At 40.3% G+C, this 27523-nt stretch overlaps 1 protein-coding gene across 6 annotated transcripts in view; it reads left to right on the top strand.

The window, feature by feature from the left end:
• The window catches only part of PCLO (piccolo presynaptic cytomatrix protein), a 266980-nt gene that overhangs the window by 25207 nt on the left and 214250 nt on the right, over positions 1–27523 (top strand). For all 6 annotated transcript variants that reach the window (XM_083183080.1, XM_083183079.1, XM_083183078.1 and 3 more), the window contains exons 2-3: positions 636–1941; positions 16576–18984. In XM_083183080.1, the coding sequence (XP_083039206.1) occupies positions 636–1941; positions 16576–18984 (3715 nt within the window). The remainder of the gene's footprint in view (positions 1–635; positions 1942–16575; positions 18985–27523) is intronic.

Below are 27523 nucleotides of genomic sequence, written 5' to 3'. Positions count from 1 at the left end.
TACATAGCCTCATAACACTCACAAATTATAAATAAATATCAAAATAATTCTATATAATAATAAATAACCGTGTTCGTGGTAACCCTGTGGTTTCACATGGTAAATCACAGTAAAAAAAATTATGAATGCATCACACAAAAACCATTAAAGAAAATGGGGAACAATATAGACAGCAGTTACTACAAATCTGTATTTGAATTTAAGATCATATGTAATCCTAAAAATAGGTACTGTAACACTGTTTAACCGGATGGTGCCAGAAGGTTAGTAGTACCACATGTGCAGCCTCCAATTCGGATGTCAATGACAGGGTGTTGGCAGATTATTGTTTCCATCAGTAACATGGACAGAGAAAAACTACACTACCATTGTCCATCATAGCATGAAGGGATATCATACACATTTTATAAACATAAATGTAATCAACCAGAATAAGTCATGTGCAATGGCATGACAAATTATTATATAAGGATTTAATTTACACCAGTGGCTTTGAACTGGTAATAGCCATGTGAAGAGAAAGACAAAACAGCCACAAGCTATTAAAGGATTTCAAGGAAGTAATTAGTAAGTTAAATGTAATTCTACATTTCATTTTGTTGTTTTAATTCATTCAAATTTTCCCTTTATTGCAGAAATCAAAACACTGATTCTTCCCAATCCCCAAGAAAACCTCCTGATCCAGGGCCAACCGGTCTAAGTAAAAGCAGAACAGTGGACGCTTTCAAAACAGAAATGAAGACACCTGGCCGAAGTCCTTCAACGATGAGCTTAAGAGAGCCTAAAACTAGACCTGATCATGTAGAAGATCAGAAGGCTGGTATGATGAGTGGTTTCCTGGCAGACAGTAATCCAATAAGTATGGTCTCTTCTGTAGTTAACAAATTTAATCCATTTGAGGCAAAATCTGATTCCAGTGCTCAAAAAGAAGATCTGACTAAGAAACAAAAAGAACATGAAAATAGAGAAGATCCTAAAGGAAATGTCAGACCTGCACTTCAATCACATCAGTCACCAGGACATGGCCAACACCTACAAGGACATGCTAAGCCCACAGTCCCAACGCAACAGCAGGCTACTAAAGCTGCACAACAGCAGTCTGAGACAAAGCCAGCTTCTACACAACAGAGTCCTGCAAGAATATCAACACAATCATCAAATGCCACAAAATTACTTCCACACACCCCTGCCCTCAAAGACCCATTGCCTGAAACTGTAACCCCCATTAAACCCTTACTTCAAGAGCCAAAACATACTACCTCATTACCCCAAGGACAGAATTATAAAAAAGAATCAATGGAGCAAGACAATGCTAAATCATTACCACCAACTATGGGAAAGCAAAGCTTTCCACATCCTGGAATTTCCACAAATGTATCTAAAATACCACCACAAACACTGGAGCCTGAAAAACAGTCCACACAGCCTCAAGGTACTGCCAAACAAACTATTCAACAATCTGGTTCTGTAAAGCCACATCCACAGCAAACAATGACTGCTAAAAATCCCCAGCAGCAAGTATCACCCATGAAGCAACCGTTACAACAACCTGATCCTGCAAAACAACAAGGACCTGCAACACAGCCACCAAAGAAGCAGGCTCCTCCCATGACAAGCACAAATCAAACAGTACAGAAGCCACAGCCAACACAGCTAAGTGACATTAAAAGGCCTGACCAAGTATCAGGGAAACCCGTGCCTACTTCACAAACACAGCCCATAAAACAACTACCACAGCAAATAGAAAAAAGATCTATTAAACCGCAAGAAGACACATTACGGCACGTGCCCAAAGCAGACTCACAGACCATGTGTCCTCTGTGCAAAACAACCAAATTGCTCTTGGACCCAAAAGAAAAGCCTAATTATAATACCTGCACCCAGTGTAAAACTACTGTTTGTAGTTTGTGCGGCTTCAATCCCAGTCCACATATAACTGAGGTAAGTAAATATGTTTGTCTAAACAGTATAAATCTATATATAAGCAAGAATTAAAAAATGTATTAGAATTATTTTTCTTAATATTATTATCAATCACCACATATTTGTAAGAGGCCACATTCTGTTAGGAAAACAGGATATACATATAACACGGACATAGATTAGGAAAATATAAATGCAGACAGGAGAACATTGAATGGGAAAAGGTCACAGCGGACATGGGGCGCAAGATTTGCTCAGAATGGATATTGGCACAATTGTGTGCGTGCATTTGTAGTTATGTACTCATATTATTGACATTCACAATGTTGACCTACATAATGTCAACACTAATGTAATATGGCTCTCAGTGTCAACATTCCGGATGTAGACAACTTAGTCCTTAATGCCAGCCTGTTCACATTTAATAATTGACACTGACAAAAGGAAATGACATTATGAAAATAGCATAGAGGTTGGTAGTGGTTAAGACTGCAGTTACGGTTAGTGCGAGGACATGGTATTGTCGACATTATAACTGTTGACATGCATAGTGTTGACATTATATGGGGCAGATGTACTAAGCCTCAAAATGTGATAGAGAGTGATAAAGTATCAGCCAATCAGCCTCTACCATGTTAAAGGCTGTATTTGAATAGAATGCCAGCTGCATGCAGTTATGATATTAGTAAAACAAGTATTATTGTTTATTTGTTTTGTATTTGTTTTTGCTCTGTGTCTAGAAAATCGTTAAATACATAAGTAGTTGTTCAGGTGCAAGTTTGTTCCTATTAATTAGATGTGTTCCATCCTAAGCTTAAAAAGTAGTAGTAGGTACAAATTAGTAGATATTAAATCTGCCTATACATGACCGGTCCAGATTCTGCAGCTTTGTGCTTAGTGATTGGTCCTGTGATTTCATGCAACAAGCATAATTGCTAAATTGTTGTTTTGCTTTAGGGGTATGGAAAAAATGTTAACTTACCTAAATAGTTGATCAGGTGCAAATATGAATTTTACTTGTGTATCTTTAGGAGCAAATCTAGTTATGGCCCCTATACACTATGCGATTTGGAGCACATTTCACCCAATTCCATTTTATCAGGCCAAGAAATGTAGTAGTAGTAGTTTGTTTATTTATAAGGCTCCACAAAGTGTTCGCAGCACCGTACATAGCACACAAAAAAACAAATTACAAGGTAACGTACAGGGTGTATTGATAAAATACGGCATAAATAGGGGTATAGCTGGTAGGACTAAAATCAGCATCAGTTGTGAAGTAGGAGGAGATGGGAGATGAAGTAGAGGAAGGGAAGAACAGGGCAGGAGCGCTGGTGAGGTAAAGATGTAGGGTGAGTATGTGAGGAAGGAGGGCCCTACTCATAAGAGTTAACAGACTAAAAGGAGGTGGGTGGACGAACGAAAAACAATAGGATAAGTAGGAACAGATGGAGGGGTAGGGTAGGCAGGATAGGAGGAGCAAAAGAGGTTAGGAGGAGGAGGGATAGGCTAGTCGGAAGAAGTGGGTTTTGAGGGAATGCTTGAAGGAGGTAAGGGAATCAGAAAGCCTAATGGGTGGCGGGAGGTTGTTCCAGTGCAGGGGGGAAGCGCGAGAGAAGTCGTGGACACGGGAGTGGGAGGAGATTAGGTAAGAGGTCAGGCGGCAGGCGGTGGCGGAGCAAAGAGGACGGGAGGGAGTGTGGATAGAGAGAGCCTTGAAGGTGGTGGTGAGGAGTTTAAAGAGATTTAAAGAAATCATCGTCCCAAGTTGCATGTGTATGACGTCCAGTATGCGGTCCCGCGTGCATCGGATCAGACCCGGAGATCATACATGCTACATGTAAGATCTCCGTGTTTGACCCTCTCCCACATGTGATCCTGCCATCCGGGGCTCAAAGGGAATTCGATGTGACTTCACCCATAGGAGGGCCTTAATTTTAGATTAAATAGTTGATATTACAACATTTTCCCATACATGCCCAGACCAGATTCTGCAGTTCAGTGCTGAATGTTTGGTTCTGTGCCAAGTTTGTCCTCAATTGTGAAGGATCACACTCATCAACTGGATTTTTAGGCATTGATGGTGACATCTGCCCAATCCAGGTAACTTCAGTGTTTATTAGGTGTCCTCTTTGTTTTAGAAACCACATACAACATGTGTGAACTGATAAAGCTATATCACTGTTTATATATTAATGTGTTTCTATCTTCATGGGGCAGCTGGACTAAGCCTTAAAAAGTTAAAAAGGGGACAGAACAGTGTACCAACCAACTAGCTCCTAACCAGGGTTAACTGCATTGGAAGGCATGCGGTGCCCAAGAAACAGCATAAGCCATCACACTTCGTAAATCCTCCCCCAGACTCCTGTGAAGCTAGCCAATGGATGTCTGTGGGCAGCATCAGAATGTGTGATGGCTTTCTCTGATTCCTGGTCACTGCATGGCACCAGATGCTTACAGTGTTGCCAATCCCAAGGGGATTGATCCAGCGCATATTTTACAAATATGATAATGTTTGTTTATATGTGTTCATCGATTCCCCTCTCAACTATATGGTGGGGGCTGAAGCCCAAAACTGCAGCTGTTGCTATCCCAACTGTCTTTTTTTTTCTAAACACAGCTTGTGACAGGGAAGTTAGAAGCTGATTGGCTGGTATTTTATCACTCCCTACTTCACTTTTGAAGGCTAGGTACATCTGCACCTACTGTATATTAAGTTGGGTACACACTTGCCGATTGACCAGTGATATATCGATCAGTGTGTACCAGCAATATGTCTGGGAACTATTTTGTTCACAGACATATTGCTTTGGCGGTGGACTACAGATGTGTGTATGGGCGATCATGTAAATGCCTGTCCAGTTGTACGTCAGTCACAACTGATCGAGCAGCTTGTATGCCAGACATGCTGCCTGATCTGTATACAGCCATATTTACATATAGATTGACCTGCAGATGTATCTTTGGGTGTGTATACAGCTTTATTGTCACTTTATTTAGTTTTGTCTTGAACCATTATTGCTTTAAGGTTGGGTACATTAGTATATGCACCTGGCTTACACCAGGAAAGAATAGTAGTATATGCACCTAGGTTACACAGGAGAGAATAGTAGTATATGTTCTTGGGTTACACCAGGAGAGAACAATAGTATATGCACCTTGTTTATACATAGAGAGGGCAGTGGTATATGTGCCTGGGTTTCACCAGGATGGAGCAGTAGTATATGCGCCTGGGTTATACCAAGAGAGAACAGTAGTATATGCACCTTGTTTTATACCAGTAAAGAGCAGTGGTATATGTGCCTGGGTTAACATCAAGGGCCTTATTCTAGTTCACTCTTTCTGACAAAATCCTTCTTAGATGGACACAACCATGTGCACTGCAGGGGGGCAGATGTTACCTGTGCAGAGAAAATAAGATTTGGGTGAGTTATTTTGTTTCTGTGCAGGATAAATACTGGCTGCTTTATTTTTACACTGCAATATAGATCTCACTTTGAAGTAACGCCTCACCCAAATCTAATTCTCTGCACAAGTAACATCTGCCCCACCTGCAGTGCACATGGTTTTGTCCATCTAAGAAGAAATTTGTCAGAAAGAGTGAACTAGAATAACCCCCCAAGTGAGAACAGTAGTATATGTGCCTGGGTTAAACCCAGAGAGAATAGTAGTATATAAGCCTGGGTTATACCGAGAGAGAGCAAATATGCTCAATTGTTGCCTCCTCTTGACTTTGGCGGCAGGATTCTGTCCCATGCTGACTCTGGCTGCACTGCTTCGGTTCCCATAAGGACAGACTTCAAATTATTTCAATATCCCATCCAGTTATCAAGATCCAGTTGGATTTTCTTAATTTGTTATCCACAGGAATTTAATTGTAATCCATGGAAAAAAGATTGCAGTAAATCCTAGGAAATTCATATTCTTATAATCCACAGAGAATAAAAATAAAAAAGCATTGAGACATGGATAGACATTAATTGCTTTGATATGTAACGATACGTGCATAACCAGCATGCCCTTTGCTGGCAGTGCCTCCTAGAGCATGAAGACACTTGTAGAACTACAAGCACCAGAATTCCCTTGCAGCATATAATAAAAGGAAAGTGCAATTTAATAAAATGCAAATACCAAAAGAGTCCTTTATTTTAACTAAAAAACTCTTACATATTCAATATGTTTCCCCTTCTAATTCCTTACATTTTCATTTTCTTATTTTATTTGTTTATCCAGTCGATTAAATAAATGGTTCAAATTTTCATTTCAAAGCAATATCTTAATGTGGCCAATTGTTGTTATTTGTAATGTTTTATTCATTACATTATTAGAATTGCAATTTCCTTTTGAGTAACAAAAGTAAGTACATAATAATCTCAACAGTTATGCTGCTTTCACATTACAAACCTGCTTTCAACCCGTTTTTGTAAACGTTTCTTAAAACGAGTCTGAAGCCAGTTAAACCCCTTTCACATTACATGTTGTAAATGGTATATTACCATTTCAATACCATTTTTGTACCATTCACATTCAACCCATTTCACCCATAGAAAACAGTGGATGTAATTTTAAAGGGTGTGGATCGTTTTATCAACCATACTTAGGTGGACACCGTTGGGTTGACAGGGGGCAAGGTCGACAGGTCTCTGGGTCGACAGGTGTCTAGGTCAACATGCGACAAGGTCAACATGGGTTTAGGTGGACACATGCGTTAGGTGGACACATGCGTTAGGTCGACACATGCGTTAGGTCAACAGGTCGTTAGGTCGACATGGGGTTTTTCGCTGTTTTTTTACTCGAATGTCGACACAGTCAACATGGACACAGTTGGAAGTGAACCGCAGCCGCTCGCAATGCTTCGGGCACGCTATTTTATTCTCCCACCATGCCCTAGTGGATGGTAGGGCATGAAATACCGCCTGTCGGCACATGTCGGCTCAAGAAACAGTGAAAAAAACCATGTCGACCTAACGCATGTGTCGACCTTCACCCATGTCGAACTAGACACCTGTCGACCTTCACCCATGTCGACCTACACTCATGTCGACCTTCTGCCATGTTGACCTAGACACCTGTCAACCTTCAAGCATGTTGACCCAACAGTGTCGACCTAAGGACTGTTGACCAAATGATCCCAACACCTGCACAGTATGCACTGGGTTAGAAAAAGTCTCCTCTCTGCTCTTTACATCCTACCTGTGCCTGGTGAGATCACAAGGGAGATAGCCTACCACCCTCTGTAACCTGCTTATGACTTGTGAATACTGTTTCAGAGCCATTTACACTACAAATGGATTGGGGAAACGGGTAGGACACTGCTTTTAACCCGTTTTGGATTACAGGTATTTTAATAACGGTAAATTCTCTCTGGACCTTTCACATTACAGCTAGAAACACTTTAAAGCCATTTAAAATCGGCAATTTACCATGTTTTAGCTGTAATGTGAAAGGGATATTAGTGTTATCCCCCTTTGCCAGAGAAAAATTGTATGTTTTTGATATTTATTACATGAGCTGTTACGAATTTGCACCAATTAATTTAAACTGCTACTACTGTGTGATGTTTGAAGGAACTTGTGTCCAGCATACCTCACAGAGAATATGAATTAAAAAAAGAGTTAGGGGGAATTCAGTTCCATGTTAAGTTAATGGGATGTAAAAGGAAAGTGGCTTTAACGACCTTGGCTATTCAATAGCACTTCCTTTTTCACCTAAGATCCTGTTTAGCACCAATTAAATTAACATGTAAATGAGTATTACCACTGGTTAACAAATGTTCATAAAATCTGTGCGGATGCAAAGATACTTACATTTTTGGCTTTGCTACCAATTCAAAATGTGGGGGAGTTTCAATTACCCACATTAAAATACTGCAGGTGAAAACTGGACATAGCCTCTATTAATTTATGTTCCCAACGTCTCCCAGTAAGCTTGTTTTGTGTGTTAACCCTGTTGCGTTGGCAAGTGAAAAAATAAATCTTGGGGCTAATTGTATATTTCTAGTGCAGGGAATTAATTCAAGGGCAGGAAACAAAAAAAAAAAAAAAACCCCTGCTTTTTCTCAGAGCTGCAGGGTTTTGCTATTCAATTGCAGACCTGAAAATGAGATTCGGTGAATTTTATAGAAATCTCCAGAGCAGTTTTAATTTTTCCTAAAATCATTAATTTGTGACCCAGTCCGCACCCCGCCCCCCTGAAGACTAATTAAGCAATTAGAAGTTTACAATTAGCTTAATTAGTCTTTAATAGTCACCTCCCCCAGAGCTACATCTCCCAGCAGCTGTTGCGCCCCCAGCACCCCTGGAGCCTACTGGCAGCCCCTCAGGACTCCCTACAGCCGCTTCCCCAGTGTAAAGATGGAAGGGAGTCCACAGAGAGCAGAGGAGACCACCAAAAACCTCAGAGAATTGATTTTTTTTTCTTACGCTCCACTGGCTTTTTTGAATTGGATACCATGGGTTTTAAGAATGCACTAATACGCGCTTATCCAAAATTGAGTGTGAGGTACTGTGTGCAAGAATTTTTTACCTCGCTAAACTTCACTCCAAAATTAATTTCCCTCTTTATATTCATTTTTAAAGGGGAATAAATTCTGTCATAAAGAATCTGTGTTTTGTAGTGAGGTGACCCAACAGTTAGTGTTCAGTGCTGACTTTGTAGTAAACTTTTCTGTGTGCCTCAGCATTTATGATAATCCCCATACTCCATAGACTCTGTCATATTAGTTATTAAAAATGCCGCAAATTGGTATACCACAATATTGATATTGCCATTAATAGAGTTGGTAGGTTTATGTGAGAAGCCATAGACAACTTTTCTTATGCAGGTACAGTATGTTAAATATATCACTATGTAAATTGCCTATTCTGTAGAAAAATATTAGGCAAATATATACAAATAGATAATTATTTCTAATTTCTGGTAAAACTGTTATCATAAAGTTATAGGTTAGCCAAGGTACAGTGGCAAAATAGCTCCTTTCAGTAGTAATGTAAAACTATCTCTCCATCTCACTGGACACAGTTCAATTTCACATTGCTGCTGTAACTGGAAACAGTGTAATTGAGATGCTTGGAGAGCTGTAGAAAGTTGTAGAGTTTAGGATAGCTAATACAGGAGCCTCTCTTTTTAAGATGCTTTTGTGGACTATTCTACAGTTTCATTAGACCATTTAAGATTGGATTTTTACCAACAGTCTGTATAGATAAAAAGGAGCTATATTCTAAATACCCCTACTCTTTGCTCCCCTGTGAACATTATCGCTGCCTGATGTGTTGATTATTTTGGCAAACACTTATGTTATAAATTATTTACATGCTATGCGTGTAATTGTGTATCATTTGTTCTCATGAAGGCCCTGTATTTACTACCACCATCATCATTTTCAACAAAAATAAATTATTTTTAAGGTAATTTCATGAATTTAAGTTGATACATTTTATGTATGAGGCATTTCTTAAGAGATATATTTATTACTAGTAAGCCCGCTGGAAGCAAAAGCCTCGAAAGTAGTCTGCTACCTTCTGTGTTTGTGCATGTGTGAGAAAGAGATGTAGTTTTACTCTCTGCCAGCAGATGGCAGTGTTTCAGAGACTTGCGGACACTAGACCTATATATATGTATATGTATATACAGGGCTATTTTTGTGCAGGCTCCAGCAGGAACTGAGGCCCTTATTCTAGTTCACTCTTTCTGACAAAATATTTCTTATGCTGTGTACACACAGGGCTGAAATCGCTGGGAATATGGTCGCTGAGCGACCATATCGCCAGGGATTGGAGTGTGCACCAGCGATAAATCGCCGGGTGCGCGCTCCCGTTTTCAGCCCCTGAATGGTCGCTGATCGGAGGAACATGCTCCTCCGACCAGCGACATGCCCTGCCTCTTCACCCAGCAGTGTTTAAATTTTCATCTGCGACCATCTCTGGTCGCAGATGAAAACTGGACACGGGGCAATATGATTGCTGAGCAAAATATTGCTAGCAATATATTGCCAGCTATCATATTGCCCTGTGTGTACGTACGCACCTTTAGATGGACAAAACCATGTGCACTGCAGGTGAGGCAGGTGTAAAACCCCACCCAAATCTAATTATCTCTGCACAAGTAACACCTGCCTCACCTGCAGTGCACATGGTTTTGTCCATCTAAGAAATATTTTGTCTGAAAGAGTGAACTAGAATAAGGGCCTCAGTTCCTGCTGGAGCCTGCACAAAAATAGCCCTGTGTATATATATATATATGAAAAACATTACTCATAAAGTATATAACAATTTCAAATATAAATATGTAGGGGGAATTTTACTAAGATGGGAGTTCTATTTAGAGAGGATGTTGCTATGGGCAACTAATTTTATATTGGCCCTTATTCAGATCTGATCACAGTACAAATTTGTTCTCAAAATGGGCAAAACCATGTGCACTGCAGTGCACTGCAGGGGGGCCAGATGTAACATGTGCAGAGATAATTAGATTTGGGGGAGTTATTTTGTTTCTGTGCAGGGTAAATACTGGCTGCATTATTTTTACACTGCCATTTAGATTTCAGTTTAATCACACCCCACCCAAACTTAACTCTCTCTGCACATGTTACATCTGCCCCTCTTGCAGTGCACATGGTTATGCCCATTTTGAGAACAAATTTGTACTGCGATCAGATCTGAATAAGGGCCATTATCTATAATTTTCTTGAAGGTGCTAAATAAATAAGTAGATTCTGATTGGTTGCCCAAAGCAACTTCCCATGTGAAATAGAACTCCCATTTTAGTAAGTTTCCCCCACAGACTTTATGACTTGGTCAAAGTTGAGATCTCTAAATGTATTATTATTTGGGCAAGAAATAATACATGTACATATTTTCCTCTGTAGGTTTCTGCATTACTGAGTAAATCTGTAATATAATAAAAAATGTAGTTTGCAGACTAAGTTAATGGCTTCAAATGCATAGCATCTAGTACAAAAAGCATGCAATGTGCTACAGCACTGTGCTTTTTGTACTAGATACAGATGGAGCGGACGCAATCCTATCCACCTCCCACTTCAGGGGGCTGCGGGGGGCTTCAGGGGGGTGCGGGGACCCGGTGTAGACACCGGGCGACCGCCGGCAGCACCGTTGGAAGGGGAGGTGCGCGCGCATCCCCTTCCAGCATACAGATGGCGCGGGGCAGGGGATGGCGGCTGGCGTCGCCATCGCCATCCCCTGGATAGATAAGTCCCGCTCCATCTGTACAATGCAATCTAGTACTAAAAGCACAGGCAGCACATACTTTCTGTGCTGTGCGATGGGATGTGCACGGGAGCGCGCATCTCATAGCTCTGCCCTGTCTCACCGTGTATGGGCACCTTCAGCCCTTGCCATTTTAGCATTTAATCATTGAAAACTTATTAAATGTAAAATATACCCGCACATTATTTTGTGAATTAAATCAAGCACTATAAAAATCAAAACATATAAACAAAATTAAGGAAAGGGGAAACATCACATCATAATCTTTATAACAAACAGGATACATTAATATAACTTTTTGTATTCTGTAGATAATTTGTTTATTTTTCAATATCTCCAATTCATATGTAGGGTAGGTATTCATATTCCAAAGGGAGTTAAAAGGCAGTAATAGGGCAGATGACTACATAAAGGTGGTCACCCACAGGCTCCACCCAAAGAGTCAATCCTACTAATCATTGTCCAGTTTGTTCTCATGTAGCTACAATCTTGTTATGTGGTTTGGGGACAAATCACTTCAAGCTTCACTGCAACTTTTTTAATGTGTTCTGAAAATGAGAACATATACAGTATAAGCTTATAGCAGTCGTCAGACAATTACATTTTTCACCATGCTCAAAAATGAACCAATCATTATTAAGCGTTATAGACATTTTTAGGCCATGTATGCTGTGAACTGCCCACAGCATGCATAGCCGACTTAAGGGTGGTTGCACACTGGGTTCCAAAGATGAATCTCCCGTCCCTGTACTGTTACCGTGAAGAAGCACATTTTCATGCCTTCTGGTTTCTATTTATAGAACTTACTTAATATATTTTACAAACAGTTTTAGGTCTTTACACATATATACACTTTCTGCAGTATGTGCCTGTAGTGGCTGTGTTCTCTCAGTCTATGAAAATGCAGCATTAATTCACCTAAAATAAAGAAGCTGGTTTTCTATGAAGTTAGGGACACACCAGATGCACTATTTCTATGTGTTGATTCATCACCGTTTGCTGCCACTGATAGCTGCTGACCATTGTCCTCTAAAATTAACAATATGGAAAGTATAATGTTACACATTTAATTTGAGAGAAATCCTCCAGATTATGGCAAGTATTCAATGCCGGGGGCGAGCGGCAACAGCGAGCAGTGCTGCCTGCTCGCTGTCTCCGCTCACCCCCCACAGTATTCAACTGATCCCCCTAATACGCCGATTCCCCCTCGCTCTGTTTTTGGAGCAAGGAGGAATTGGCGTATTTTGCTGAAATGCAGCTGATTCACTGCATTAGCCGCAGGTTTCGCTGTTTGGGGGAATCCTCGCCGTCCTGTGATAGTGAGGATTCCCCTGGAAAGTTGAATGGGGCGATCGGCCGGTGAGGGGGTTAAACAGCGAGGACCGCTGGTTTTCTGCGACCCTCGCTGTTTAACCCTGTCGCCGGCCGGGGCGACCCCCATTGATTACGGCCCTATGGATGCATTCCTTTTGTAGTTCTCATTAGATGAGCCTGTTAACGATTTACTTTCTATTCATTTTAGAGGGATCATTGGTAAATAATCTTATTTTATTGTAGGACCATTGTTCTCTATTCGAAGGTAATTTATAGCTACAGTTCAATGACAGTCAACACACCCCACACACAAGTGCAGAGAAATAACCCTTATGCAGTACTCAACCTCAGTGCCTTTATAAATGAAAAATGTTCAGTTAACTTACACATAATTATTTTCATTTCATTTAATATAAAAATATTTGCTTAAAATGTCAACCATTGTTCATTTCAGCCTGATTTTCTTTTCTTCATACAAAATCAAATTTGAAAAACAAAATCATTCACACAGATTGCTATAACATTCTTTGTTTCTTTAAACCATCAGATAGTGTGTTTTACCATGACTGTTTGCTGTGTATCAGCATTGATGCTAAATTAAACAGATTTTTTTAACACTTGAGTAAATTATACATTGATATGCATTGCTAAAGAGGTCAACTGCAGTGAGCCATCTGTACCTTTGTTATGTTTCCTGGCAACTGTAATTTACTACTATGCCACCCCATGTGACCAGCCTGACTGTGCCCTGTGTATAAGCCAGCACAGGAAGTGCAGTTGTTTAAACAGATAAGACAATAAGCATTGCTAATATTTTTTTAGTCGCTTTCTCATGTGGAGCATTGATAAGCATTTTACATTACTAGTACTTTTAATTTTTTTTATTTTTTTAAATATTTACTTTATGTGAGTAAGGGTATAGAGCAGAATTATTATTATTATTGTTGTTATTTTTACTATTACCAGTAACCATCATAATTATAGTTATTGTAGGTAGATTTTAGCGTTTTTAGGCGAAAAATAAATATTTACACAGTTTTTGTAATAATTATGACCAACTAATATTTATTATTTCATATACATTACAATTTCTATCATTTAAAAATGTCAAAGAGTTACGGTTGTTGTCTTGTTTTTGTTCTGAAACGATGCACAATGGCATACTCTACATTTGGATACAAATGTTACTACAAAATCCATGTTAAACTGGCCATACATTAGTACGATTTGCCCACTTTACACCCAATTTCAATGGATCGGTCCGAGAAATTGGTTGAAAAGTGGCCAAATTGCATGTGTTTGACAGTAGAACTGATCTCATGTGTATGGGACTGTGGGCCTTATTCTAGTTCACTCTTAGAGGCAAATTCCTTCTTAGCTGGACAAAACCATGTGCACTGCAGAGAGATTTAGCTTTGGGTGAGTTATTTTGCTTCTGTGCAGGGATAATACTGGCTGCTTTATTTTTACACTGCAATATAGATCTCACTTTGAAGAAAAACCCCACTTAAATCTAATTCTCTCTGCACATGTTACATCTGCCCCACCTGCAGTGCACATGGTTTTGTCCAGCTAAGAAGGAATTTGCCTCTAAGAGTGAACTAGAATAAGGCCCTGTGTTCTGCAAGTCCAGTCTCCCAGCAGAAAGGAATGGTAACACATACAATATATCATATGCAAAAGGACCGCATATCATACAGTATATCATATGCGATACAGCCGCCTGGGCGGTTCAAGAGGGATCGCATGCGACTTCTTTCCTTGAAGTAGTACAGGATTATCAGCCATTGCTACATTTTAGAAACTGCCAGTAAAAAAAAACTATTAAAAAAACTACACTTACCAGTCTGTAAAAAACTGTAGTGTCAAATAAAACTTAATCCAATTTCCTTTTATAATGCAAGAATGATTTTGCTATTGTTTAGGATGATACACTGTAGTTGCAATCTCTGATCCCCACTGTGTTGCAGTTGATTCTAATCCCTGCTATGATTAATTTACTGTGTATAAACTAGATATTGACTTATAGCCACCAATTGATTTAGGGGTCAGGAAGACCCTAGTCACAACATTACTGGTCACTACCCTTCTAGTAAAAAATGTCTCTTTGTGTTTCCTACCTCAATATCTATCCATAGTCTACTCAATACCTCTTTTATTACTCACTCCAGTTCCGTCCAGATCTATCTTCACAGCTCACACTGTTTTCCTCACATTTCTTTATCCCCCAGAGCTTACACTTTCCCCCTAACACCTTACTGGACCCCCATTACCCCAACATACCTAACTGCCCACATAACTGCTCCCCCACCCCTCACTACCATCCTCAACAATTAATGCCCCTAGACACATGCTTAGTGGGAAATCTGCCACTGACTGTCACCAAAGACATTTATTACATTTTTGCAATTTACATTGAAACATTCCAGCGATGTTTCAAAAATCTCAGAGCCATGTCCATTTGTTTCAGATATTCTGAGCTAGTTTCCACAAAAAGAAAAAGTGAGGTAATTTGTGGCATCATGAAACAGGTCAATAATGGTAGTATTCCGAACAAAGCTTATCATTGTGAATCTGTAACACCACTGGGCAAATTAGGCAAGAATGTAGTGAAAACTAGCCCACTGCTAACCAGAGATTATAAAGCCTACACTGGGGGAAACAGTGGGGCAGATGTTTCAAGCAGTGAAAAGAGTGAATAGAGCCAGTGTTGCATTACTATATGTCAAATTTAGTTAACCATTTAAAAGATTTTAAACAGAGTTTTATCTTTTAATATGTGGATGGTGCTCCCCAGAATAAATGCATATACACATATAGAAAAGACAAGTTTTCTATTAAGGACTTTAAATAAATAGGGCAGGATGTACAAACCATTTGTGGTACATTTTACCACTTACTGCGATGATAATGCACCTTTAGTTCTGCAAAGGGCAGCTTTTTCAATAAGAGCTGCGATGGTTGCCAGTCCCTGAACTTCTGGGTTTATGACGTGGAAGTCCATTAGGCTGGGAGAGATCAAATTGGATCCCTATGACAGTACAGATGCGTAGAGAAGCCCATAGGCTTCTATAGGGTAACATCAGCTTTTGTTATCATTACCCTCTGCATCAGAATCTCAGCGGCTGGGTTATAGTACATATGGAAATGTGGTAAAACTGAGAAGGTGGTTTTGACTGCATTTTCCTAATTGTACATCTTGCCATATACTGTGAAATGTTTAACCATGAAGTGATGATATATTAAATAATGCGGAACCCCTGGTGTGGAAGCTTTACGTCTGCAGTGTTCCCAATATTATGAACCAGGATTAATAAATATAACTTTCTATGATGCCAAGATAGCAAAAACAAATAAACATAAGCACATTTTTGTAATTAACCTTGTCTAAATTACACTGGTTACCACTTTTTTAAAAATAGAAAATACATTTTGGATATGCTGCATTTCTTTTGAAAATCTGTAATAAAAAGAAATGCTTCCGTCAGCAGTTAATGGTTCCTGCAATATGTAGTAGAGTCACTATCGTTATTTTCAATAAACACTATGAGGTGTATTTAATGCCGCCGGCTAGGGGATTTGTATGGTGAGGATGGCTTGTTTTTTTCGGCGAGGATCGCCAAAAACATGACATCTTCAATGTCAAACCCTCTCGCTGGCCACTTGCCGTATTCAATGTTCCTGGCAAATCCTCGCCATTAGAGAATGGTGAGGATTCCCTTAAACTGCGCCTTAAATTGGCACACTCGCCGTTTTAATGGACACACTCGCCATTTCCAACTTGCTGAAAAGAACCAGCGAGATGGAAACGGCAAGTGAAGGGGTGGCAGTTGAATACTGACAGCTAGCTATGATGGTGAGCTATTGGCACTGCTCGCCATAATAACTTGTGTCAGAGCATTGAATACTGCTACATAATGTACAGGTGTATACTGTACAGTATATTTGCATAGATTAGCATGTCATAGATTTGGCTACATCAGCTAAAGAGCTTCTTTTTTTGGGCTTCTTTTTCAGTCAAGTTTTAAAAGCTGGTTTTATGTGAAAAATGTAATAATTTGATTGGGATAATTATTATTTATTTGTATTTATGATGTTGTTTTTCTTTTGACAACAGATACAAGAATGGCTCTGTTTAAACTGTCAGATGCAGAGAGCCCTTGGTATGGATATGACTGCCTCTGGACCTATGCCACAGCCAGTTAAGCAAAAGCATGTACCTGTAATAGCACCAACTGATAAATCTGTTTCTTCAGTAAAGAAGGAATCAAACACAGTGCCAGATCACACCACTAAGCAAGGTTCCAAAATACCACCAATATTAAGCAAAGAGACTTCAGTATCTGACTCTTCAATCAAATCTAATCAATCAACAGCTGAAACGGGTAAAGCCACGATGCCAGATAAAAGCAAACCATTGGTACCTGAAAAAAAGCCAGTGGAGCCAGTCCACAGTGGATCTCCTTCTAAATTGCTTCAGACAAAGACTGATACTACATCAGCTGCTGTAGCGGCTGCACCTATAAAGATGCAACCTAACATAACAGATTTGTCAAAGACTTCAGTGGAACATTCAGCTATAGACAAGAATAAACCAGACTATAATGTTCCTATGTCCCATCACACGCAGGATATGCAACAAAAAAACTCTCAAAAAGGAGAAACTTCACAACTGAAAGAAGATCCTACAAAAAGTCCAAAAAAGATTAACAGTAAAGCTGATGGCAAGCAAGCTACAAAAGAGCCAACTGTGCCAGTTAGTCCCAAACCTACTCCTGCACAAAAGCCTGTAGCTCCACAAACGTCACAGCCTTTAGGACAAGGGAGCCCAAAATCCAGTCCTTTGCATAAACCTGCTCCTCCATCTCATCCTCCTGGGCAAGGAAGTCCCAAATCCAGTCCTTTGCATAAACCTATGGCTCCTCAAACTTCTCAACCTTCTGAGCAAGGAAGCCCAAAATCCAGTCCTTCACATAAACCTGCAGTTGCACAAACATCTCAACCTCCTGGGCCAGGAAGCCCAAAACCCATTCCTCCACATAAACCTATGGCTCCTCAAACTTCTCAACCTTCTGAACAAAGCAGCCCAAAATCCAGTCCTTCACATAAGCCTACAGTTCCACATGCAACTCAACCTCCTGGGCCAGGAAGCCCAAAACCCATTCCTTCAAGTAAACCTATTGTTTCACAAACATCTCAACTCCCTGAGACAGGAAGCCCAAAATCCAGTCCTTCACATAAACCTGCAGTTCAACAAGCATCTCAGCCTCCTGGTCAAGGAAGCCCTAAATCCAGTCCTGCACATAAACCTATGACTCCACAAACACCTCAGGTTTCTGGGCCAGGAAGCCCAAAACCAAGTCCTTCACATAGACCTGCAGTTCCACAAACATCTCAACTTTCTGGACCAGGAAGCCCAAAACCCAGTCCTACACATAAGCCTGCAGCTCCACAAACACCTCAGGCTTCTGGGCCAGGAAGTCCAAAACCAAGTCCTTTGCATAAACCTACAGCTCCACAAACATCTCAACCTTCTGGGCCAGGAAGTCCAAAACCTAGTCCTACACATAAGCCTGTGGCCCCACAAACATCGCAGACCCCTGGACCAATAAGCCCAAAACCCAGTCCTTCACATAAACCTGTGGTTCCACAAACATCACAGTCTCCTTTGTCAACAAGCCAAAAACCAAGCCCTTTACAAAAACCTGTGGTTTCACAAACAGCATCACAACCTGCAGTTCCAGTTCCCCAAAATCCCAGTCCTTCACATAAACCTTCGGTTCCGCAAACAGTAGCGCCACCTACAACTCAGCCCCCAAAACCACAAGATCAACCAAGACGTTTCAGTTTGAACCTGGGAAGTGTCACAGAAACTCCCAAAATTCAACCTACAACACCACAGGGAACAGTTACTGGAAAACTTTTTGGGTTTGGTGCATCAATATTTAGCCAAGCCTCTAGTTTTATATCCACCGCAGCCCAACCAGGAACTCAAGCACAAAACACTCAAGGTACAGCTTCTAGGCAGCCTATACCTCCACAAAAAACAACTGATCCCAGTAAATCAGCAAAAGAACCTATAGCTTCACAGTCACCTAAAATCCTTCCGGTGAAAACGGAAACACAACCTGTAGCTGCAAAGCAAACAGAAGAAACCAAATTGGGACCTTTAGAAAAAGTAACAAATCCACAGTCACCCAAAATCCTTCCAGTGAAAAAAGATACACAACCTGTAGTTGCAAAACAAACAGAAGAAACCAAATTGGGACCTTTAGCAAAAGTAACAAATCCAGAAAAAACTCAACAGAAAGAAACACAGAAGAATGTTCTTGAATCTAATCAAATTTCAAAAGAAGTAGAACCAGAAGTCATTAAAAAGATAATAGATACAAAACTGTTATGTCCTCTATGTAAAACAGAGCTGAATATTGGTTCTATGGACCCTCCCAATTTTAATACATGTACAGAATGCAAGAACATGGTATGCAACCTTTGTGGATTTAACCCAACACCACACTTGACCGAGGTAGGAGACCTTCTGTTTATCCTATTGTTTTGTAATAAAAGATGCTAATAATTATTTCGTCTTTACAGTATTTTTATCTGTTTGCTTGATAAAGACTTCTTTCACATGAAATATTTAAGATATATACAGTAAAAATCATATACATGCAATATTTTAAGATGTGCTTAGCAAAATATGTCTACAGGTCATGTCCCCCTTTATTGAACTTACTTACGAATACATAGGTACAATATAATAGACCAATGTGATATATTTCACAAGCATAACCCAAAGAGGGGTATTCAATCCCAAATCCGACTGTCAGTACGTTCCCGACAGTTGGGTTCATTGCCGTTTTTGACCTGTTCTGACTGTAACTAGACAGTCCGGTATTCAATATTGGAAATGCGAAAATGGCCCCAAATTCAACAATTAGTCAACATTGAATAGGCGAGTGCCGCTTTTTCCGCTGGCAGAAATAGAGGCACTGATTGAATAACCCCCCCCCCTCCCCCCCCCCCCCAGTGTCTTAGACACTCTGGTGAAGAGTTTATTGGTACCTAAATCAGATGTTTCTTCTCATCAGCAGAAGGTTATGTAAATATCAATGAAGATATGAATACATGCCTGCTATTCTCACTATTACCATCATGTACATTTCAACATAATTTGAAAGCAATATACAGTTTATAATTTTTCTACAGTTAGCCAAAGGAAACTCTATAGAACTTAATATCTTTGAATCTGATGTATGTGCATTTGGAATTGTGTGTAATTTTGTATTTTGCAAGTTTTTAAAATTGTGCGTGTTACAGACTGCAAATGTAATTTAAAGGAAGCATGATTCTGAGCCAGACACACCTTGGCCAATTCTCACTTACAGATGGAGCCGGCTTTAACTTTGCTCTGCGCTCGCCAGAGACTCCTCTCTGGCGTGCGCCGGCGATAGGGACAGGGACGCACGTGTGTCTCACGTGCACGCGCATCTCAGTATCACGGCAGTTGGGCAGCGTCTCCCTGCCCGTCTCTGCTTTAGGAGTGTAAAAGAAGCACCACATGGGCGTGTATCCTGAGATGTGGACTATTTATTGATGAGCCTATTGAGAGATTTGTCTGACATCAGTCACATTTCCTGCAAGTATGTGGCTGGTGCTTATATAAAACAAATGTGAATTTGTCATTAGCAAAGCAAGTTTGACCAAATGAGATTGTACAAAGCACACCAGTACAGTAAAGCAGCGGCCCATAGTAAACAAACATAAGTTAACAACCTAAAATTTTTTTAGCTAGAAATATGTTCCCATGCTCAAAACAAAGTATGTACCACGGATGGAAAGAAACTATCATGCAAGTTGCCTCAAACTTCAAAATCTCTTCTGAGATGGGATTCTATCAAAAACACATACAAATCTCCATCTCCTCATGGGTGAAGATGTGAGTCATACTGAAACCACATTTAGTCACTTTTGATTAGTGTGGTTTATAGGACGACTCATATCTTCACCCATGTGTAGATTCATGTATTTGTGTATAGAGTAATATTGTTACTCACCCAGATTTACACAATTGCATCTATTTTAACATTGTTTATAGAATAAACTGCTATTATATCTATCGGTTCACATATCCGATATTAATCAATTGACACAATACAATTGATTGCAATACAATACATACAGTAGAACAATACATTAGGGGATTATCATAGGATTAAGTCCAACAACTCTGGCTCACTTAATCCTATTAAAGGGCTAGATGATGATGGCTCTATCTGCACATATGGATCCCATACATACAATATTCACCTACCTTGACCCAAAGGATCGGTCCACTGTCAATGTAGAATATCCACAGGGTACCTGTTGAAGTAAATTATACTCACCATCTCCTCTAGTGAAGATCGCATCCTCTTCCGTCCAAGTAGCATCCCCACGATAGGTAAAATAAAAAATGCCAGTACACGTACCAAGCCGGACCAGGAGTAGCGAGGAATGTTTAGATTCTCCACTCCTCAGTCTGAAGTGCGCAATTGGCTGCTTATCAGTCAATCAGGAGCCAAGTTTCCGAAAACTGCTTGCCCTCGAATGTCTGGGCACACCAGTGTTTTGCCTGACACTCCCATAAAACATCTGGCTTTCTGTCAATCAACTTGCATACGGCTTCAATAGCCATTCACATGCACAGTCTAAGGATAACCCTCAATGTTGTAATGGCTGCTTTGTGATGAATATCTTATGTTTTTTGTTGTTGAAAATTCTGGACTATTCAGGGTGATAAATTGGGCGTCAGCTAGTCCTCTGCTTGAAATATCGCGACCATTGGATCCCGGTTCGTGAAATGCTGGGATCACAGCTACATGCAGGAGGCATCTCTTCTACTGAGACGTCTCCTGCATGTCCTTACTTATAATCGTGCAAAGCTGCTTGCAATTTCCATCCATCTCTCTCGAATCAGGCCCATATTTGTAATGCAAGTTTTGTGCTGACTTATTGAGTCATGATGATGGCCAGTCTTCTTGCTGTATATATACATACTGGATAGAGTGCATGTGCTAGACCAGACTTACTTGCAACGCCATACATATTTCTTTTATAGCTGTTTTGTTACATTAGTCTTCAGTGTAGGAAAGCAGAGGCCATTACCTTGTGGCAAAGCTTTTCTGTGTGTTGGAAGAGCAGCAGATATTTTCATGTACAGCAGGGATCTTAGCCTACTTTCTTGGGAAGATATCTCCCAATAGTTAGTATCAGAGAGATTATAGGGTAGTAGGTAACTCCGTGATTATTACATAAAGTATATACTAACACATATATCCCATGTTTGACACAACAGGAATACAGTAATAAGGTTGTTTTTTTTAAACATGTCCCAATAGCCCCAATGTGGAACAGGTATTTACTTCCCGTTACATCTGACGATGTATGGTTTTATCAATGGATAACTAGAGAATGTTTAATTGGGTGTGGTATTTGTCTCCGACCGTCGGGATTCTCACATGCATTTTCTAACATCGGAATCCTATCAGTAGTACAACAGGGGGGCGAGTGCATCGGAGCCCCTCACGGAGCTTGCCACCTGTTCTACTCTGCCTCTATGGGGGTTGTGGACCAAAACATGGGAAAATAGCCCCTAGCAGTCAGGATCCCGACTGTCGGGCATTTATCAATCGGGATTCCGATGTCGGAGAAACGACACCCGGGTCCCGCTTCATCAGTGCTTCCATTTGTTCCTCTCTTGATTTCCACTTCCACTGAGGGCTATAAATAAAAAGAAGTCATGTTGCTCATAGCAACCAATCAGTTTCTTTCTATCCACCCCTCTCCTAGAAAATGATAAAATCTTATTGGTTGCTATGGGCAACATGACCTCTTTTAATTTTTAGAAGCATTAGTCAATTTACCCCTGAGTGTCTTGGATAGCAGGATACCAAAAACAAGCATTATACCTGTATATTTATAGCTGTGGGAAATTGATGAACAATTATATCAACTTGCTTACTCTTTCTTGTATGTACTGTTATTATAATTGTGTTTTGCACCTATTAGAGCTTAGAATTTCAACTGGGACTAAATCGTGCTTTTACCAGCAGCTAATAGCTGATATCCTGCTGAAACCAGATGTTCTCCATTAGCAACCTGATGGTCACTGATATTAGGAGCCTGAGGCCTGTCATCTGCAGTACTAGCGGAGGTGTACACAGAAGCATCCATGGCAAGCACCCAAATTAGGATGGATCTTCATTAAAGTGCCAAACCTATGTATTGAACTGCTGTACTTGCCTGCTGAAACCATTAAAGGGACTTAGTTATACTTCTAGAAGTACTTATGACATTAATCACTGTCTAGTGATATATACATTATATATTACTTCAAGAACAAGATACAGTATAATTAGCAGAGTTTTTCTCATTAGCAAAAGGTAAAACCTGTAGCTATACAGTAACACTATTTCAGTTGATTGAGATTGTCAATCACTTTTTCAATAATAACCCTGCAAAGTTATGAAATAGAGTAAATTAAATTATTGAGCTCTTTGATGACAAATGTATGTTATACAGTAGGTTATCATGGCACCGTACTGACATTGAAGTGCTCCGTCTGGCTATCAAATGTTATGAGAAGTGAAAAATATTGAATACAGTAGTGGTAAATATAAAAACTAGTAAGCCTGCTTCGAAAGCTAGTCTGCTACCTTCTGTGTTTGTGCATGTGTGAGAAAGAGATGTAGTTTCACTCTCTGCCAGCAGATGGCAGTGTTTTGGAGACTCATGGACACTAGACCTATATATGTATGTATGTATGTATGTATGTATGTATGTATATATATATGTGTATATATATACAGAGAACTCCCCAATGGGGAAAACAGCACTCACCAGACTTCGTAGAATGTAGTCACCCGGGATCAGTCCCAATCGGTTTATTTGGTCAAAAGGAAGAAAGCCTGCCGACATTTCGGTCCCTTAGGACCATTCTCAAGGCAGTACAGCAATGCAGCAATAAACAGTGATAGTAGAACCAATGTGTCAACGTGGTAACGGGCGTTTGGCCCCTGTTACCACGTTGACACATTGGTTCTACTATCGCTGTTTATTGCTGCATTGCTGTACTGCCTTGAGAATGGTCCTAAGGGACCGAAACGTCGGCAGGCTTTCTTCCTTTTGACCAAATAAACCGATTGGGACACTGATCCCGGGTGACTACATTCTACGAAGTCTGGTGAGTGCTGTTTTCCCCATTGGGGAGTTCTCTGTATTTATATAGCAGTGTGAGTCTTGGCTACACCGCTATTTATACGGCACCCCAGCGGCTACCTGATATGTGAGGGTGAGAGTGCAGGTCCTGTATATGTATGTGTATGTATATATATATATATATATATATATATATATATATATATATATATATATATATATATTATATATATATATATATATATATATATATATATATATATGATAATAAATTTTATTTGCTTCACTTCAATATTATGTATAGGTCATATACGTCATGTTCAGAAAAGAGTACTTTATTGTGTATTTCATATATTGTATGTACTGTAGAAAGATTACACCTTAATTGTGTAAAAATGCCAAGATAGAATGCATTAAACTATAACATGCTATGCTTGTATTCTGATCTGCAGTCTATGCTGTTTGCCCTGACCCCTGGCTGATCCTGAGCTAAATCATTGTATCCTATTCTGTCAGTTTCTGCCTTGTGGGATTAATCTTGGGACCGCAACCCCTGGGTCTCTCATGTAGAAGCCCATTACAGCCAAATGGGTGCCCCTGGTGATACACATTAGTCTCTGCTCGCCAGGTGAGAAAGGGTAACCGGATTTAAGCAGTGTACTCCACCCACCGTTAGTGACATCACACACTGGGGTGCAGATGTGTTAAAGGTACACATGTCATGCGACTATAGCACTTTCTGCTTTGCCTCGTTACCAAGTCGAAGAAGAAAAATACATTGACAAGATGTATTGACATCTAGTCTACTGAAGCAGGGGAGTGGACACAATGCATCAGCATAGTGCTTAGCGCTGTGTCTCCCTGCCCGTCCAGCTCCAGTGTGAATGTGTAAGACCTCACATGCAGCTCAGATCCGGCACCCACCGCAGTGTCCGTGCTCTCCCTGCTGGGATGTATGGCTCAGGAGACCTGCAGCTGTCGAAATCGATAGCTGCAGGTGCCCGAATGGTCAGCATCTTTTAGAAAGCAACATTGATAATGTGCCCCAGTCATTAAGCACACACCTCTAGTAGGCCTGATTCAGAGGTAGATGCAGACCGGGTTACTGCTGCATCCTCGGTCGCAGCGAATCATCAGAGAATTTTTGCAAATGCAACAGGTATCATCTTGTGTAAAAAGATGCCCACTACCAGCTACTCAAATCTGCTGTCTAAAGACATAGGGCGGGATGTTGTAACATCCGCTGCCCCTTATTGCCCCCCTTTACTGGGCACCGCATTCTTAATAACGGCATATGCTCTATCATATGCGGTTATTAACGCAAGGGACAGCTCTTGCGAATAAGAGCTGTCCCTTGCGATGCGGTGCCGGCACTGAACTTCCGGGTCTGTGACCCGGGAGTCCACCTGCGCATGCTGGGAGGGATCTGTGACGGATCCCTCACACAGCGCTGCGGTAAGAAGCCCATAGGCTTCTGCAGGGAATCGCCAGCTTTTGCTGGCAATTTCCTCCACAGCGCTGCCACTGTGGAGGGGCCATAGAGCAAACAGATAACGGGGTTTTTACCGCATTTCTGCTTTAGAGAATCTCCCCCATAGCATTGGACCAACATCATGGCAACCATCTTACATCTGAGCAACCCTAAGGTTACACAGAATATCCATTGCAGAGTCCAGTGAATGCAGTTGATGGCTTCAGCATGCCCCAAAACATCATGGACGTGCTATGTTTTTACAAATGTGCCCAGTGATATAGATCATTCTGTTGCTTTCCCCCACCCCTAATAAGTCCTAATCCCCCCCCCCCCTTCCCCACTAGGTTTCTCTAGATAGGTACTCTAGAAATAAAGGAGGTCATTCCAGTGCAGTTGGATTTTATTTCACTGCTACTGCAGTGATAGCACTGCGTGGTAATGCAGCAGGAGGCCTCTATTAAAATCAGAAGCCTCCTGCTGCGTCCTTGGATGCAGCCTCATATCTCTCTTACAGCACTAGCCACCCGTTGCAGAGCACATCGCAACTGTAGATAAAGGCTTTCTGATTTTCGTTCTCACAATGCATGCACTATGAGGGTGAGATTTATTTGGCAAATTTATATGATATTTTTAGCAAATTAAGACCAAATCGCAAATTAATTCTGTTATTATCTAATTTAAGTTTACCAATTAGGTCATTTTTATTTAACAATAAAGGGTCCAAGAAATACCCTCTTAAGAGAACATATGATTAGGTGCAAAATCATGAAATACCCAATACTCCTATGGAACATTTTCTGTCATAAACAATAAGCAATCCTTTTCCTTCACTCATATCCCACAATGCCTACCTATTGCTATTTCAGTCCAGCATGAACATGACAGGAAAAGCAGACACGTTGATGCTATTAACAAGGGACACTGAATTGCAATTAACATCAGTCATTGAGGAATATTGTTTTTTTTTTTTTTGCATCGAGCTGACACATAATAGGTACACACACATCCCCAATGACGTGATAGCTAACGTCTGTGTTTAATTTCATGCCAGAATTAAAGCAAGAACGTTTCTAGATGTCAGGGCGCTGCTAGGCACAACAGTGCTGGCCTCCCTGCTCTGCACATATAAACCCTCATTCCTTGATTGCCAAATTAATACGGTTTAATACAAAAACCATTAACTGTGACATTGTTTTTATTTTTATGTGTACATATGCATACATATTTTAGTAGTAATTCAGCTTACAGGGGCAGGCTGTGCATGTCTTTCCCTTTTACATTGCAATCAAGTCACTGGTAAATTTTGGACTGCAGAGTTTATTTACTAAGAAGGGAGTTATATTGAGTATGGGATGTTGCCCATAGCAACCAATCAGAATCTACTAATTTATTTAGCACCTCCTAGAACAGGGCTTGACAAATTTCTTTAAAATCTAGGAGCCAGGATGAAAATGTACAAGCCAGATACACTAATAGGGACAGTGCGCACCAAAAATTCACACCTAATGCCCATTGCATATACTGTACCACACGCTGTAATGTCCATTACACATTTATACCAAACATCGTAATGCTCCTTACACAATATGCCACACACTCTAATGCCTATTACATGTAATACCACATGCCGTAATTACATACCCGGGACAAGGCAGTAATCTGGTAATTTGGTGCCCCCCCCCCCCCCTGACTATTTTTGAGCCCCAACCCTCCTGGACCCATCCTCTAATAACAATAAGTACAGGAAACTAACTCTCTCATTCTCTCTAGTGCTAAATACAAATCTGGCATTCCCCCTAAGAGCCTGCTGCCTGTCCCTGCCAGTGTCCACGGGGAAGCCCAGTACCGGCCGGAACACTATATATATATATATATATGTTCATAAATTGTTCAATGCATTTAAGCCTGCAGCCCCCTTCATGGGACCCCACTTTTCTGCAGGTCCTAACACTATCGCTCAAAATGGCTACAATACACATAGCTATCACATTAATGTTTGATTCCAGGCATGCTATCTGGTCTAAAACTCATATTATATATATATATATATATATATATATATATATATATATATATATATATAACAATGGAATACCCCTTCAATGCGCTACTATAATAAGTTTTAGGCAGCAACTCAATTAGTCCCCCCTGTTAGTGGAGGAAAGGAATGGAAATGGAAAGAATGGAAATAGAGTGCGCCACTATTACAAATCAGCACCACCAAAAATTACTGTAATTATTACAGACTCATTGTACAATTTAGACAATTTAATACAAAATCACATATAAAAACAATAATTTAAAACATTCTTGTGATTTGTCGATTTCATTTGACCGAAGTATCGCCCTTGTTGTTTTTACAAGACAGAAAACATCCAACGCGTTTCGTCAA

This window comes from Crinia signifera, chromosome 4 (assembly GCF_055691185.1).
Source record: "Crinia signifera chromosome 4, ASM5569118v1, whole genome shotgun sequence".
NCBI classification, from domain to species: domain Eukaryota; kingdom Metazoa; phylum Chordata; class Amphibia; order Anura; family Myobatrachidae; genus Crinia; species Crinia signifera.
This window is presented reverse-complemented; position numbering and strand designations above follow the sequence as displayed.